The sequence below is a fragment of the Musa acuminata genome, chromosome BXJ2-2 (assembly GCF_036884655.1).
Source record: "Musa acuminata AAA Group cultivar baxijiao chromosome BXJ2-2, Cavendish_Baxijiao_AAA, whole genome shotgun sequence".
Taxonomy (NCBI): Eukaryota; Viridiplantae; Streptophyta; class Magnoliopsida; order Zingiberales; family Musaceae; genus Musa; species Musa acuminata.
Genome location: NC_088339.1, coordinates 31,522,781 through 31,537,791, shown reverse-complemented (window position 1 = coordinate 31,537,791; position 15,011 = coordinate 31,522,781). Strand labels below are relative to the sequence as shown.

Here is a 15,011-nt window from a genome sequence, read left to right as displayed (position 1 = left end):
AGGAGAGTTGAGAGAAAAACTGTGATCCATCAACTGAGATAACATCTATTTTTCTTCTTGTGTTCAGTCCCTAGAGGTTATATCTATTTATAATCGAGAGTAAAGAGTCTGAGATGAATTATTATGAGAGTTACTCCCATCAATGTTATCTCCTAGGAGAGTTACTCCCATCAAAGTTATCTCCCATCGAGAGTAAAGAGTCTGGGACTTTTTTCTATTAGCTATGTCATCAGAATCCAATTAGTTATATTATTTATATCTTATCCTATTATAAAAGGTCACAAAATCTAAGATATAAAATATATTCAAAATCAAAATAACCAAAACAAAATTTGTTTAAAAATAATTTTACCTAATTAGATTCCAAAGAATTTTGAAAAGCATTTTATATATTATCATGAATTTTAAAACAAGTCAATAAGTTCAATAAACATAATAATACTATATTAAGTCCAACTATCAATACGAGTCATAGCGGTTGTATATCATCAGTATCATACTCCCTTCCATGTACCACAATATTATTAGTTTTTCTTAAGATAGTCCATAATAACTTTTATAATTTGTCTTATCAAGACAATCCTATTATTACATTCAATTATAATATACATAAATATAAATATAAATATGATAGCAAAAGTAAATAACTTTAATTAAGTAAGAAAAATATCCATAATAGCATCCACCTAAATATGCATCGTCATATCTTTTATGCCTTACTCACAAGCTTTTGCCAATGGATCAACAATCATCATAATGGTATTTAGGTTGTCAATTGACACTTGTTGTTTTTGGATTTTTTCTCTAACTACCAAGTATTTTATCTCGATATGTTTGGAACCACTAGAGTACTTGTCATTCTTAGAGAAGAAAATTGTTGTGGTATTATCACAAAATAACAATTGAGTCGACCATACTAAATCTTGAGATGAAATTTCACAATCATAAAGCTTAATTTGTATCCTCAATATACGCCACAAATTCAGCTTCCATTATTGATGATGCAATAAGTGATTAATTTATACTTTTTCAAGAAATTATCCCACCAGCTAATATGAATACAAATCCTAAAATGAACTTCCTACTGTCAAAATAATTTGCAAAATCAGCATATGAATATCCTATCATTTCAAGCTGATCTGATCTCCTGTATGTGAGCATATAATCTTTCGTCGCCTGTAGATATCTTATTACTTTTTTTGTAACTTTTCGATGTTCTATTCTTGTGTTGCTTTGGTATCTTCCCAGCATTATAATTATAAAACTAATATTTGATCTTGTATAGGTTTGAGCATATAATAGACTTTCAACTGTGCACTCATAAGAAATATTCTTCATTTGATTATTTTCTAAGTTAGTTTTTGGGCACTAGTTTTGATTGAATTTTTCACCTCTAATAATATGTATATCATTGGCTAAGCAAAGCTACATATTAAATCTCTCTAAGATACGATTAATATATTCTTTCTAAGACAATCTTAATAATCCTTAAGATCTATCCATGAATATCTCAATGTTAATAACATATGCTGGCTCAATCATATCAACCATCTTAAAGTTCTTGTTGAGAAATATCTTAGTTTCGTAAAATAAACTAAGATTGACAAATAAAATATCATCAACATATAAGACCAATATAGTAAACTTTTTCCTACTTACCTTGAGATATAAACTCTGATCAAGAGTGTTTTCCTTAAATCTAAAAGAAATAATGGTATTATAAATTTTTATATATTATGAAGCTTGTTTAATATCATAAATGGATTTCTTAAATTTACAAGCCCAACTTTTTTTTCTCTTTTCTATGAATCCTTAATGTTGTTCCATATAGATTTTCTTATCTGGATCCCTATTCAAAAATATTATTTTTATATCCATTGAATGTAACTCAAGATCATAATGAGCTATTAATGTCATGACGATTCTCAACAAATCCTTTGTAGAAACTAAAAAAAAAGTCTTATTATAGTCGATGCATTCTTTTTGAAAAAAAAAACTTTTACCACAAGTTTGACTTTGTATCATTTCATATTGCCCATTAAGTCATGTTTTATTTTAAAGACCAATTTACAAAAAGACTCTTTTACAATTATTGGGCAATTCAATGAGTTCACATACACCATTCTGAACCATTGATTTTAACTCTTCTTTTATTGTATCATATTATTTTTCAGAATTTTTACCTTCTATGGCTTGTGAAAATGATAAGATGTCTCTTTTGATTTCTATATCATAATCTAATTCTTTTATATATACTACATAATCATCAGAAATGACATGTTTCCTTTTTCTTTGAGATCTTCTCAAAGTTGTCACTTATAATTATTCTACAAGATGACACATCAATGCTCTCGTCAATGCTATTGATGTGAGAGTTCTTCAATATTATTTTATTATTCACCCTCGTCAATGCTCTCATTAATTTGAGGAACAATAATTTCTTGAATAGGAGATGGTACGAGAGAGTTAACATGAATCTCCTCGATATCAAAATTGATCATTCGAGATTTTTTACTTCCATTGATTTCGTCATTTTCTAAAAATTTTGTATTATCAAATTTTATTATTCTCATACTATGATTAGGGCAATAAAATCTATATCCCTTGGATTTTTCTAGATAATCAATAAAATATCATGAAATAATTCTTGAATCTAATTTCTTTTCATGTGGATTGATTTTTTTTATTTCTTTAGGACATCCTTAAATGTCTCAAACTGAGTTTCGTACTAGTCCATAACTTAAATGAAGTTGATGAAATTAACTTATTAGGAACCATATTCAAAATATATATAGCTGTCCTAAGAACTTCACCCCACATTAACTCAAGTACAAAGGAAAAACTCATCATGCTCATAACCATATCCGTAAGAGTACGATCTCATAATTTTAACTTTTCTATCTAATTGTTTCTCGACTTCATTTATATACACTTCAAGAGTATCAACGGCTTGAGACTTTTTATGTATTAGATAAATATAGTTATATCTGGACATGATATCTGTAAATGTGATAAAATACCTTTCTCTACTAAAACAAGAATACGAAGTAGTCCGCAGATATCAGTATGAATAATCTCAAGGAGTTCTTTACTTCTTATGGTATTTTTATTTATATGTTTAGTTTGTTTTCCCTTAATACAATCTATACAAACATCAAAATCAGTAAAGTGTAAATGTTTCAAAATATTATCAATCACTAATTTTTCAATTATAGAGATATGCTCGAATCGTATTAAAACTATATTTCAATCCAACATAGTCAATAATGTCTTTACAAACTCAAGATCCAAATTAATTCTGTACAAACCATCTAGAATAAACTTTTATTAAATTATAAAATATATTTAGTTTATCATTAAAAAAATAATATTATAACTCATCAATTGAAACTAAATTTTTAGAAATAATAGGAATATGTGTCAACAATACATGTGAACATAGATAATAAGTCTCCACTAATATTATTTAAGATGATTTTTCATAATGATAAATCTATGATGATCTTTTAATTTTTAAATTAAAAAAATTTCTGTATATTATTTATATCATAAGTTAAAGTATTAGAATCAATCCAATAATATTTAATTTAAAATATACAAAAGGACGAGATAATATGTCTCCCATGACTAAGAAGGAGATCAGATGGCGCATTTGGCCCCCTGCCGTCCATCGACTGACAAACGTACGTGCACAGCTTTGCTTCAAGTTGGGGGATAGTCTCAAGCCGGCTGAAGCTTTAAATTCAGAACAAATCCGACCGACCATTATTAAAGCGAGAAATAGGTTTAATTTGGTCATGCGGGAACGGACTCAAAATTCAGTCGGACTTGGGTTAAATCAACCGGACCAGTTCCTCACTGAACCGGTCCAAGTCGCGTGAGTGCTTCTGGCCGCCGCTGGATTCCTCACCGTGTGGGCCCATCGCGCGCCAGCGCTTCCAGCGCACACCGCCGCGCTGCCGCGTGCCCGTGCCAACTGCCTGCTCGCGACAAAGCCAGCGTCGCCCCTCCGCAACCCTCCTCGCCTTCGATGCCGCTGGCCTTGCCACGCCCGCCGTAGCCCGCGATCACACCGCTCACTGCGGTCCTCGTCGATCTGAGATCAGTATAGTCCCATTTAGAAAAACCGTACGACTGCAGTTGCCAGTTGCATGCGACGCAAAAAGAAAACAGAATTCTTCTCGTTGCTCTGCTTCCAGTTTGTTTTCGCATTTGAGTTTCTTTCCTTTTATTTCTTAACAAGTGGTATTAGAACAAAAATTATCTGAATCAGAGTCATGAATTTTTTTTTTCTTGCTTGTTAATGATATGAACAGAAGCGCATATGCTACGAATTTTTATGATTGCAAACAAGAGCACAAGATATTGAGCATACTCAAATTCACATCGAAAAAGTCAAAATACGTCCAATTCATAGGAGCCTCGTAATAAATACGAGTACAATTCTGGAATTACAGAATTTAATGCCACACCCACACGCAAAAGTTCTACTGGCACAGTCCACGAAGCCGATGAAGTATGCCCGACATTAATGCTTACTGAATCAACTCCGAACACGACCGAAAAAAGATGGACCAAAATTGGCACCGCGGTAGAGGAGCACAATAAAGCAGACAGTGGGGAAGACGGCCAGCTCCAGTACAAGTTGAAGGATGTCCTTCGCCTGTGTTGTCTGCCCGCCATATATCTGTAGGAAGATGTTGCAAGTGAAGGCCACCAACAAAGCCATCAGCGCCAGCCCAAACGAGAAGCAAGCGAAGAAGTACTTGGTGGGGATGGCACGGCGGAACTGCTGCTCCTTGTAAGGCGAGATGATGAGGGACAAGAACAACACCAGAGACGTGGCGGCGCACGACAACCCGATCACGTACGCATGCGTGAACACCTTAAAGGGTAGCCTGTTGAAGTACACAGGGTTGCCGGTTCCGGAATCCTTCTCGCCCGGTATGGAGAAGCTGGACGCGAAGACCACCGCCGCTACGAGGCCTGAACATGTCTTGCCCATCTCCATTAGCTGACTCTTGCAGTTCTTGAACATCTCTTTGTGACTCTCGGTAAATATCTCCCGTGCTGTCTTCTCGTCCGTGTTTCGACTGTACACGAGCTCCCTAGGCACCATCTCTTTCACCATCTGCATGCATACGATTAATTAATGATCACTTGGAATTCTACAATGACAAATATTTCTCTTATGAGACATATGATCGAACACTGGGAGTATGTGACCTCAAACCATCGTATCTCGTCTTGCATTTCGACTGCATCGTCTCCGGTATCACCGACCTTCTCAGAAGCAAAATGCAGGATGGTGTTTCTGGTTTTAGAGTCGATGCTGGACAACAACCAGGATGGTAAAATGGGGTTGTCTCCCTGGGTCATCCTACGGATAGTTTCTACAGTCTCTCGGTTCCCAGATTCTATCGCCACTCGAAGAACATTTCTGCCCTTCGTGTCCAGGTAGGTTGCTGACTGTGGGCACACTTGCAGGATCTTGCCGACGAAATCATGAAGGCCCATTTGTGCGCCTAAGATCAAGGGTGGTTCGTTCCATCTGTCTTCCGAGCTAGGTGACAGTGCCTTTAACACTTTCTCCACACTCTGAGCTGCCTCTTTGATTGCAGTCGAGACAGGTGTTTCCGGTTCCTCCGACACTAACTTGTAGAGCTTATCTGTCATCCTCTTAATGAGCTCTTTCACTGCAGTTGTGGGTTCCGTGTCCGGTTTTTGGGCATCACCTTCTTTTCCAGTCTCCGGTGGAGAGTCTAGTGGACCAAGTATACTACCTTGGGTGGGGTCTTTTCCACGCACAAAGAAATCAAAGTATCCTGCTTGGGCTAAGTATTCGATGAGGTGCATAGTTTCTGTATGGTTCTTCTTCTTCCTCTCCAAACGTTGGACTCTCGGGGAGACTGCACCCATGCATTTCAGTTAGCATTAATCATGTACCGTAAAAACCTACCATAAAGTATTTTAAATTTTTGTAAGACATACATCATTTGCTAAGAAAAGTATAGGTGTAAGAACTGTTAACTCACATTGCCATATAATGTTATAAGCAAATCGCTGAATCCAGCCAGCTGCAGGACAAAATGCATGCATAAATCAATGTTATCCTACCTTTAATAACCATAACATGATAGATTAAGGGCCTTTCACTTTACGATGGATATTATTGGCAAGTAGAGAAGCTAGAACGAGTACCTGGGATGCTGGTCAACTCCAGCAGGTCAAAGAGCGTGCTGTAGTTTGATGGGAATTTTGAGCGAAAAGTCTTAGGCGAGTGGTCACCGTCATCGTCTTGTGCTACTCCAATGCGCTTGAGATTACATGTGCATGCCACAGAGAGAACCGAATCAGAGAGCTAAACGTAAAAGATGTACTCATGATTTGATGCTATGTCATTCATGCATAAGTCCATACAGATATGTTGGGTGCCACCTCTTCATCGGTTTCCTTCATTTTACTCGAGTCCTCTTCCAAAGGGATCCCTGAAATGTAAAACCAAAGAGCTCTGCGAATATTCTTATGTAAATTTTAATTGATTTTTTAGCCTCATCGTAGATGAGAATTGTTGATGTAAGTACAGAAAAAGGAGTCGAGGCGGGTAGCACTCACAGTCGTAAATGAAGGAGTCGAGGACCCCAAGAACTACTTGGCTTCGGAACGCCTCTGGAATAGTCACCAACAGCTGCAGCGGAGTGAGGGCGTGCTCATTCCGGGATTCGATCTGAGATGGATAATACTGTGCAATCTGCAAGGCAAGTACTGCAGGCGTACCAATATGTTAATTGAAGTTGAACCGTGTACAAGGGAAAGAGGATGTAGTGATAGTTACCCGGAGCATTGCCCATGATGGCACAGTGCAGCATGGTGGCGCCGTCCTCCCTCCGGGCTTCCGGTGAGCTGCTCTTTTCCACCAGCAGCCAGAACATGTCCTGCAGCCCGTACATTGCCGCCTTATGTAGCGGTATCTCCTGCTTCACGTTCCGCACATGAACGAGATTTGGCACCCTGCGGATCAGCTCCAAGGCCACTTCTTTGTCGTCCATGGCTGCAGCTACGTGAAGCGCCGTGTCGCCGTTGTAGTTGTCGGCCTTGAGCGTGGAATCTGATATTTTGGCGATGAGGAGGACGGCGAGTTTGGGCTTCTTGCAGGCGATGACGACGCTGAGCAAGGGATCGTTCATGAGGTTCACGTGGTTATCCTGCTCCACTAGACGCAGAAGTTCGTTCACGTCCACGTTCTCACGGTGGATGAGCCAGTTCAGCCGGCGGAAGCGTGCCACGTCCAGGACATGCGGTGGCTCCTCTGATCCACCACCACCGGCGCCATCTGCAGGCTGCGTCGTCCCAGGGACAGACGGCTGTTCCTCTATTTGTCTTTCTGTTCCGGCGCCTTCATCAGCAGCAGGCGTCGGCAGCGGAAACACGCCGAAGGGAGCCGCCATATCCGTCCTTTTGCTTCGTTCTCACCGACCACTATATATATATAATGGCTACGTGGAGGAGGAGATGAGGTGGAGTTGGACCCCATCGCCCATCGACCGACAGACGCCACCTTCCTCGTTTCCAGTTGATTGAGTAGCTTTGCTTCTCATCGGGGGATAGCTTGAGATTCTCTAACTCGAGCTGGGCATTGATTACTTAGATCAGAATGATTGGTAACAATTCCAAGGGAGTTAAAGTGCAAAAAGGCGAATCTCCCCCTCGCGTCTCGTCTGGCTCTTTCGATCTCTATGCAAAAGCAAAAGTAGGCAACAATGACGGCTTTTGCTAAAGTAAGCAACACAGGCTTTAAATAAATTTAAACAAAAGGGGAAAACTCCACACACTTCACTTTCTCTTGCACTCAAGTCTTACTCGAGCTTACATGGAAAAAAAAACAGGTGTCCCAATTGAATCTACGAAGCCTGCCGTGATCTCTGTCACCGAGACAGTTGCACTTATTATTATTATTATTACTATTATTTTTATTTAATAAACATATATATATATGCTGATTACATATATCAGCAAGAAGAGACATTGTATTCTGATTCATCACAAGTGATCTGTGGTCTTTTCTTTTTCTTTCACATTGAAAGAGGAAAAGTGGGTAAAATTACATGACGGCTACAGTAATGTACTCTTCTGATTCATGCTTGTCTAGGCGTAAAAATACTCTTCCAATGCTCAAGCTGCTTTAGTCCTTTCTCCCACGCCTTCTCGTTATTATAGCGAACAGCATCATCCATCGGAATCAACGTGATGTGCCATAAAAGAAAGCATTTCTTGCACTTGAGCCTATACTTCCTTCTTCTTTTGCCTTTAGCAAACAGAACTTGTGATGAAGTGTATGTAACTCCCAGTCTATTTGTTTATACTTAAGACTCCATCTTTAAGGCGAAATCGAAACTTGTTCTTGTTTAGAGCTAACGCTCGATGAGGATTTATGTGACTTACGGAAGCAAGACGAGTAACAACATCCTATGCCATTATATATGCATATATTCCACCAACCTTGGATCCTAAAGCTCGTGTCTTCTCCGTCAACTACAAGTGTCATCATGAGGAAGCTGCAAGGGCTGCTGCTTGTGCTCCTCGTCAACGTGGCTGCTTGGGGGGCCGAAGCCGTGATCTCTCGCATCGTAGATCGGAAACTATGCGTGGGAGAAGCACAGTGGCCGTGTTATCGGCTTCCGCGGTTGGCGCCGCGCCCGGTGATGCACGCCCCGATGATCGAGACATGCTTGATCTCCCTCCGCCCCGTCGACGGATGCATTCGTTCCATCTTCCGGTCGCAGTCCACAGGCCAAATGAACCTGAGTCCGCAGTGCTGCCGAGCGGTGAAATCGATGGGGGATCCCTGCTTCAATGGCGTCTTTAAAAGCCCTTACTTCGGTGACTCTTTTGCTCCGATGGTGAAAGGGCTCTGTGCTTTGACAAACGAATGAAACCGTGTATGTGTGTGAGGAGAAACACAAATAAAAGCAACTGCATTTGGTTGGCAAGTGCATATTAATCAATTCCCACTCACGAATCCGTAAGATGTAAAAGAAAAGTAATGAATTCTATGATGAGCATGGATATAGATTTCTTTTGATTTCATCTTCATACCTTATAATACTCACATCTTGTTAAGGGCTAACTTATAGTTTTAATATGGGTAATGGGTGCAACTATCATAATCTAATGTTTTAAATCAAAATAATTACTCAGAATACTCTCTTGGAAAAGGGAGAACTTTGGCCTAATTTTATGTATGATGTAATCTTTCTTCTAATGCAATGAGCCATTCCCTTCTTCTATGATATCTTTCTTTCTTTCTTACTTTCTTTCTTTCTTTCTTTCCCAACAAATTTGGTATGAGAGCCTTCCTTTCTTTCTTGTTGAATGACATTCATCCCCACCATATTTGCCTACACTCCTACTGATGTTCCCATCTTTGAGGGAGAGCACTATGTCTATTGGAGTAGTCAAACGCAAGACCTTTGGGATATGATTGAAGATTCATATAAAGAATCACCTCAAAATCAAGAGAATGAAGAAGAATGGAAAATCTATCCATGAAGAGGGATACAAGTGCTCTTCCATATATTCAACAAAGGATGAGTAGTGTAAAAAAGGCAAAACAAGCATGGAAAATCTTGAAAGAAGGGTTTCAAGGGAATGACAAAGTGTTCTACGAAAAGCTATAATCACTTTGGAGAGAGTTTGAGAACATGACAACGAAAGAAGGGCAAGGTATGTAAGAGTTTCTTACAAAAGTTATTGAAATTGTCAATCAGATTAGAAGTTTTGGGGATACTATTAAGGAAAAAAAAAAAGGTTGTTTGCAAAGTTCTTACAAGTCTTCCCACCAAGTACGATCATGTCGTCATACTATCTGCTTATTCTTGAATTGATGAGTTTCCTTCAAGTGCATGAGGAAAGAATGAACAGATCATCTTCCAATCAACCTTTTGAACAAAACAATCACATTAGAGAAATTTAAGAAGTTCAAAACAACCTGTTGAACAAAACAATCAGATTACAGATTTATATATAAGAGGTGGAGAATTCCCAATCATTCTCAAACCCAAAGAGATTGGTAGTTTCAAGAGAAGAACGAAAAGGAAGAGACAAACTTCATCAAGAATGAAATCGAACACTCTTCTCTTATATGAATGTTCAACAAGAAGCATAAAATGTGTGGTATTTGAACAGTGATTGCAGCAAGACTGGGAATGAAAAGATATTTGTAAACTTTGATCACAACTTCTCTTCTCAAATAAAACTTGGAGATGGAAAACTACAAAAAAAATTCTCTCTTTCATGCAAGGTCAAACACATTGAAATTCATCATCACTTCATTAGAAACTTGATGAACAAAGATGAGATAGTTTTGAAGTTCACCAACACAAGTGATCAGTATGGGTAGTTCAAAAAGAATCTCAAGTGATCAGTAGTGCAGATTTCCTCACCAAAACAATTACACTAGAAAATTTTAAGAAGTTCAAAAAACATCTCAAAATTATAAATTAAGAAGGTGTTTTAAGGGCTAATGTATAATTACAGCATAGGTAATGGATGCAACTATCCTAATCTACGATTTTTATTCAAAATAATTATGCACAATACTCTCTTAGAAAATGGAGAACTTAGCCCTAATCTTATGTAACCAGCAATCAATGAACTATTCCCTTCTTCTATGAAATCTCTTCTTTTTCTTTTTTTTCCCAACACATCTATCATCAGCTATCAAAGCAAAATTATTTATTTGGTGGTTCAAATTGATCACTTTTAATCACAGGGCCATAGTGATTTTGGTTCACTTTCTAAATATGATTCAAAATTTAATATATGACAAAAAAATTAATATAAAAGAATGATAAAAGAAACCAATAATAAAATATAAATTTAAAAGGAATCAAAGCAAAGTATTTATAATTTTCACATTTCTTCATGAAAATCTTGAGGATAGTCATGCATATAGAAGTGTATTTATGCTTAAATGAGGACTGTGTGATTGGATGTATGAGAGCATTGGGTCAAAAAATGGACAAGGAAAGCTATATTAACCTTGTAGAGGCATTGATGCTCCTCTGAAAGACAATATGTATAGCAACTATCTCTTTATATTTATGGTCACCTAAGTTTGAAAGAGTCAGTTAAATACAGATTATAAATCGATGTGATTATGTCCTCTATGTACTATAATTTCAAGAAATCATTATCGGAATAACTTGTCTCCTACCTATCCCATGTATTCCAAGGAATGCCACTTATCTCCGTTAACCTTTTAGTGATTAGAATTTTTATCGATAATATAATGATATGTTTATATAAGGATGTCCTATATGTAATTTAATGTAATAAAAATAATTAAAAAAGCTTATTATAACATTAAAAGTAGAAAAATAAAAATGGAGAGATGGATAGAGGATTAGAAAGTACTTGAGAAAGGGCGAGCAGCACTTGGACAGATACAGAGAAAGGAATCAAAGGTGCCGACCAAACAATTGGCTTCGAAAGAGGTACTCGGCGATGGTGACCATTCCGTGCGTGAATCAGATAGATGTCCATAACCTTTGGCACCTCATAAACAAGCTTCTTCCTTTTTTCTAATGTTTTGTGGCTGTATTAGACTTGTGACAGGTCATTGAAATAGACGAGCATTGCTTGTGGTTAGTTTGTCTTCTTCACTCTCTGGACCACGATACATCTGTTTCTATCTTCTTTTCTTAAATGTTTTTTATTGACTCCAGTCATTTCGTTTGCCTGTGCAAACTTTGGTGGGCCAAAACTGTACGATTTGGACTATGCGATTGTCACAGAAGATTCAATAAGACTCGAGCCTATCTTCTAGCCGGTCTCTGGGAAAACGAAATGACGTCCAGACATCTCACTGCAATTTGCATGCGATAGGGGAAATCTGTCACTCGACATGTGACAGTATACATTACATTACAAGACAGGGTGAGATCCGATCAACAGTTATGTCATATTGACTTCGTAAAAAACAATAGAGAGGGCCATCACTATTATTGGTGACCAGCTCTGTTGTCTACAGTTGCACAGACATCATCTAATCGAAGATAGAAGATAAAAAACCACATTAAAGTTGCAATCAAATAGCGTCCATACACCACATGCCTTTGTCGCTGCTTGTACACACAAGATATTTAACTGTCCAATGACAACTACCGCCACATACCCCTAGTACAGGTGGCATACCGTAATAGGTATAACCCACGCACATCGTGAAGCTGCAGATTCCAAAGATGTGGACGATCATGCTTGTTGACTCAACGCCAAGAACGAAAAAGGAAAGATAGATCGAAGGTGAAGCCACGAAAGAAACAACACTAGGAAACAGAAGACAGGGAAGACGGTGAGCTCCAATACGAATGGAATCGAGTCCTTCGACTTCGTCTTCTGCCAGCCAAATAACTGTAGGTAGATGTTGCAGGTGAACGCCACCAGAAAATACAACATCGCCAACCCAAACGACGAGCGGGCAAAGAAGTATTTGATTGGGATGATACGACGGAACTGCTGTTCCTTGTAAGGTGACATGGCGAGGGATAAGAACAACACCAGAGATGTCGCGGCGCATGAAAGCCCAAACACGTACGTGTGTGAGAAGACCGTAAAAGCCCCTACCGTAGTAAACGGAGTTGCCGGTGGCTGGGTCCTTATCGCCGGGGACTGAGAAGCTCGACGCGAACACTACAGCTGCGACCAGCCCTGAACACATCCTGCCCGTTTCCATTAGTTGAACCTTGCAATTCTTGAGCAAAGCTTGGTGACTCAAGAGTAAACATCTCTTCTGCGGTCATCTCTTGCGCGTTTCGACTCTACACTAATTCCTTAGGAACCATATCTCTCACCGTCTGCATAAAAATGTCAGAAAACGATCAAATTTAGTAGGCAATTCCGAGAATGTAAAGATTTTATTTGTAGTTAATGTAGTTAGGGACTTGACCTCAAACCATCTTAATTCATCTTGCAATTGTAGAGCATCTTGGTTATGCTCGGGGGCATTTGCCGAAGCCAAGTGCAGGATAGTTCTTCCGGTCCTTTTGTCGACGCGGGACAGTAGCCAGAATGGTAGTATGGGATTCTTCCCCTGAGTCATCTCACGTATAGTTCTCACAATCTCTCGGTTACCATGCTCTATTGCTACTTGGAGAACGCTTCGGCCACGGGTGTCCAGGTACGCAGCTGCCTGCGGACACATTCGTAAGATCGTACTGACGAACTCGGGAATGCCCATTTGTGCACCCAAGATCAAGGGTGGCTCATTCCATCTTCTGGTAGACGCAGCCGGTGCGTTAAGTTGATCTTGTCGCGCACCTCTTTCTCGAAAGCCTGCTGCAGGAGCTCCGCCGTCACCTTGTTTTCTTCCCAGCACGTAGAACTCCATGTTTCTCGGGTCGCGGGCTAAAAATTCGATGAGTTCCAAGGCTTTTCTATGGGTTCTCTTAATCTTCTCCAGATGTCGGGTTCGAGGGTACACTGCATAACGCATTGCATCTCCAAATTAACATCAGAAGAAGTCAGCGACATGATCGTCCCATTTATGTTTTTCCGCAAATAAGCTATAATTATCCTTCATGTAAACTACTTGGTTTTGGAGAACTAAATTACAAGAAGCCTTTTCTATAGTACTTTCCTAATTTGCTAAAACTCGTAATGAAACAGTAGGACATGGCTCTAAATATCATCAATGTACTGTTTGGGAACAATTACTCACAGGTCTTTAAAATGATGAAGAGAAACAGACGAACCCGTTTGACTGCAAGGACAAAACGGAAAACATCAGCGTAATGAAACAGAACATGGATGACTACAAAAATTGTAGACAGAGAAGCTAGTAGGAGTGCCTGGGATGACTAATATGTTAACGAGAGTACAGCGGCAAGTTGGAAATCTTGAACGAATTGTTCTATGCCTCCCGAAATATTCGTGGTCATCTTGCTCTGTGGCTTCAGCTTGCTTGAGATTATATACATGTAGACGCCAAAGTGAGAAACAAATCAGGGAGACAATAGTGGACTATTGATATTGTGATGGAAAAGATGTTGATGATTTGAATCACATACACCGGCATCGTTGGAGCTTCCACCTGCCTCCTCTTCATCTCTTCGACGAGTCCTGTGTGAGTCCTTCTCCAAAGGAATAACTGAAATGTAAAATCAAAATGCTTGATGTTTAAGTTTCATCATAACTATATTTTTCTCAGAACAATTATAATTTTACTTCACATCGAAAATTAAAAGTAGACAAATACTAAGATTAATTTATAGAGATTTGATGAGTGTATTATTATTAATTTAAACTTAATTATTCAGATCAATGATCCAAGTTCAATGAAGTTACTAAGTCAATTATTCGGTTACATCATATTATATATATATATATATATATATAATAATAATAATAATAATAATAATAATAATAAATCACCTAAAAGATTATTAGTAATTGGTTTCTATCACGCTCCTCTATTCAGAAATTATTTAGGAATGTTTTTTTTTTGGTAAATTCTAACTTTATCCTCCTATTCCAATTAATTTCGTTTCAAACTTTTTGAAATGATTCACTAAACCAGTTTGGATGAGGGAATCGGTTCGATGAACCGGTCAACCTTGTGTCGCTTCCTCTCCTCCTCCTTGAAGAAGAAAGAATAAGGGATAAAGGGTGACAACAAAAGGGCGAATTGAGGGAAGGAGGAGGAGACATGTGAAAGAATAAAGAACAGAGAGCAAACCAGACTCGACCGATTAGATTTGAATCGGTTTAACACAAAACCATATAATAAATCCAAAAAAATCAAGGGTATATGTGTTCCGATAATGAGAATAAAAACACCCCTACTCCACAAATTTGGACGTCGAACGATCGCTAAATTAAGGTAGTCGTTGGTAGGAAATGGAGTGAAAGAAATAGAGAAACAGGGGGGAGGGCGGGGCGCTGGGAAGTTGAAGGAAGAGGCGGGGCAGCACTTACAGTAATGGAGGATGGACTCGAAGCCGCCAAGTACCGTT

The 15,011-nt window shown here is 38.6% G+C and overlaps 1 protein-coding gene and 2 long non-coding RNA genes across 3 annotated transcripts; all 3 read right to left on the bottom strand.

The window, feature by feature from the left end:
- Positions 1-4,410: 4,410 nt before the first annotated feature.
- On the bottom strand, positions 4,411-7,448 carry LOC135604857 (uncharacterized). Its single transcript, XM_065094512.1, has 7 exons — positions 6,836-7,448; positions 6,616-6,765; positions 6,421-6,488; positions 6,202-6,316; positions 6,036-6,077; positions 5,227-5,909; positions 4,411-5,131 (listed from the first exon to the last, which is right to left on the bottom strand). The coding sequence occupies exons 1-7, from the start codon at positions 7,446-7,448 to the stop codon at positions 4,544-4,546; spliced, it is 2,259 nt and encodes a 752-aa protein (XP_064950584.1). The 3' UTR covers positions 4,411-4,543.
- Positions 7,449-12,059: 4,611 nt separating this feature from the next.
- Positions 12,060-13,548, bottom strand: LOC135606056 (uncharacterized). The gene is made up of 2 exons (XR_010484664.1): positions 12,947-13,548; positions 12,060-12,854 (listed from the first exon to the last, which is right to left on the bottom strand). It is a non-coding gene; the product is annotated as an uncharacterized LOC135606056 (long non-coding RNA).
- Positions 13,549-13,844: 296 nt separating this feature from the next.
- Positions 13,845-15,004, bottom strand: LOC135606057 (uncharacterized). The gene is made up of 3 exons (XR_010484665.1): positions 14,974-15,004; positions 14,067-14,146; positions 13,845-13,959 (listed from the first exon to the last, which is right to left on the bottom strand). It is a non-coding gene; the product is annotated as an uncharacterized LOC135606057 (long non-coding RNA).
- Between the last annotated feature and the right edge of the window lie 7 nt (positions 15,005-15,011).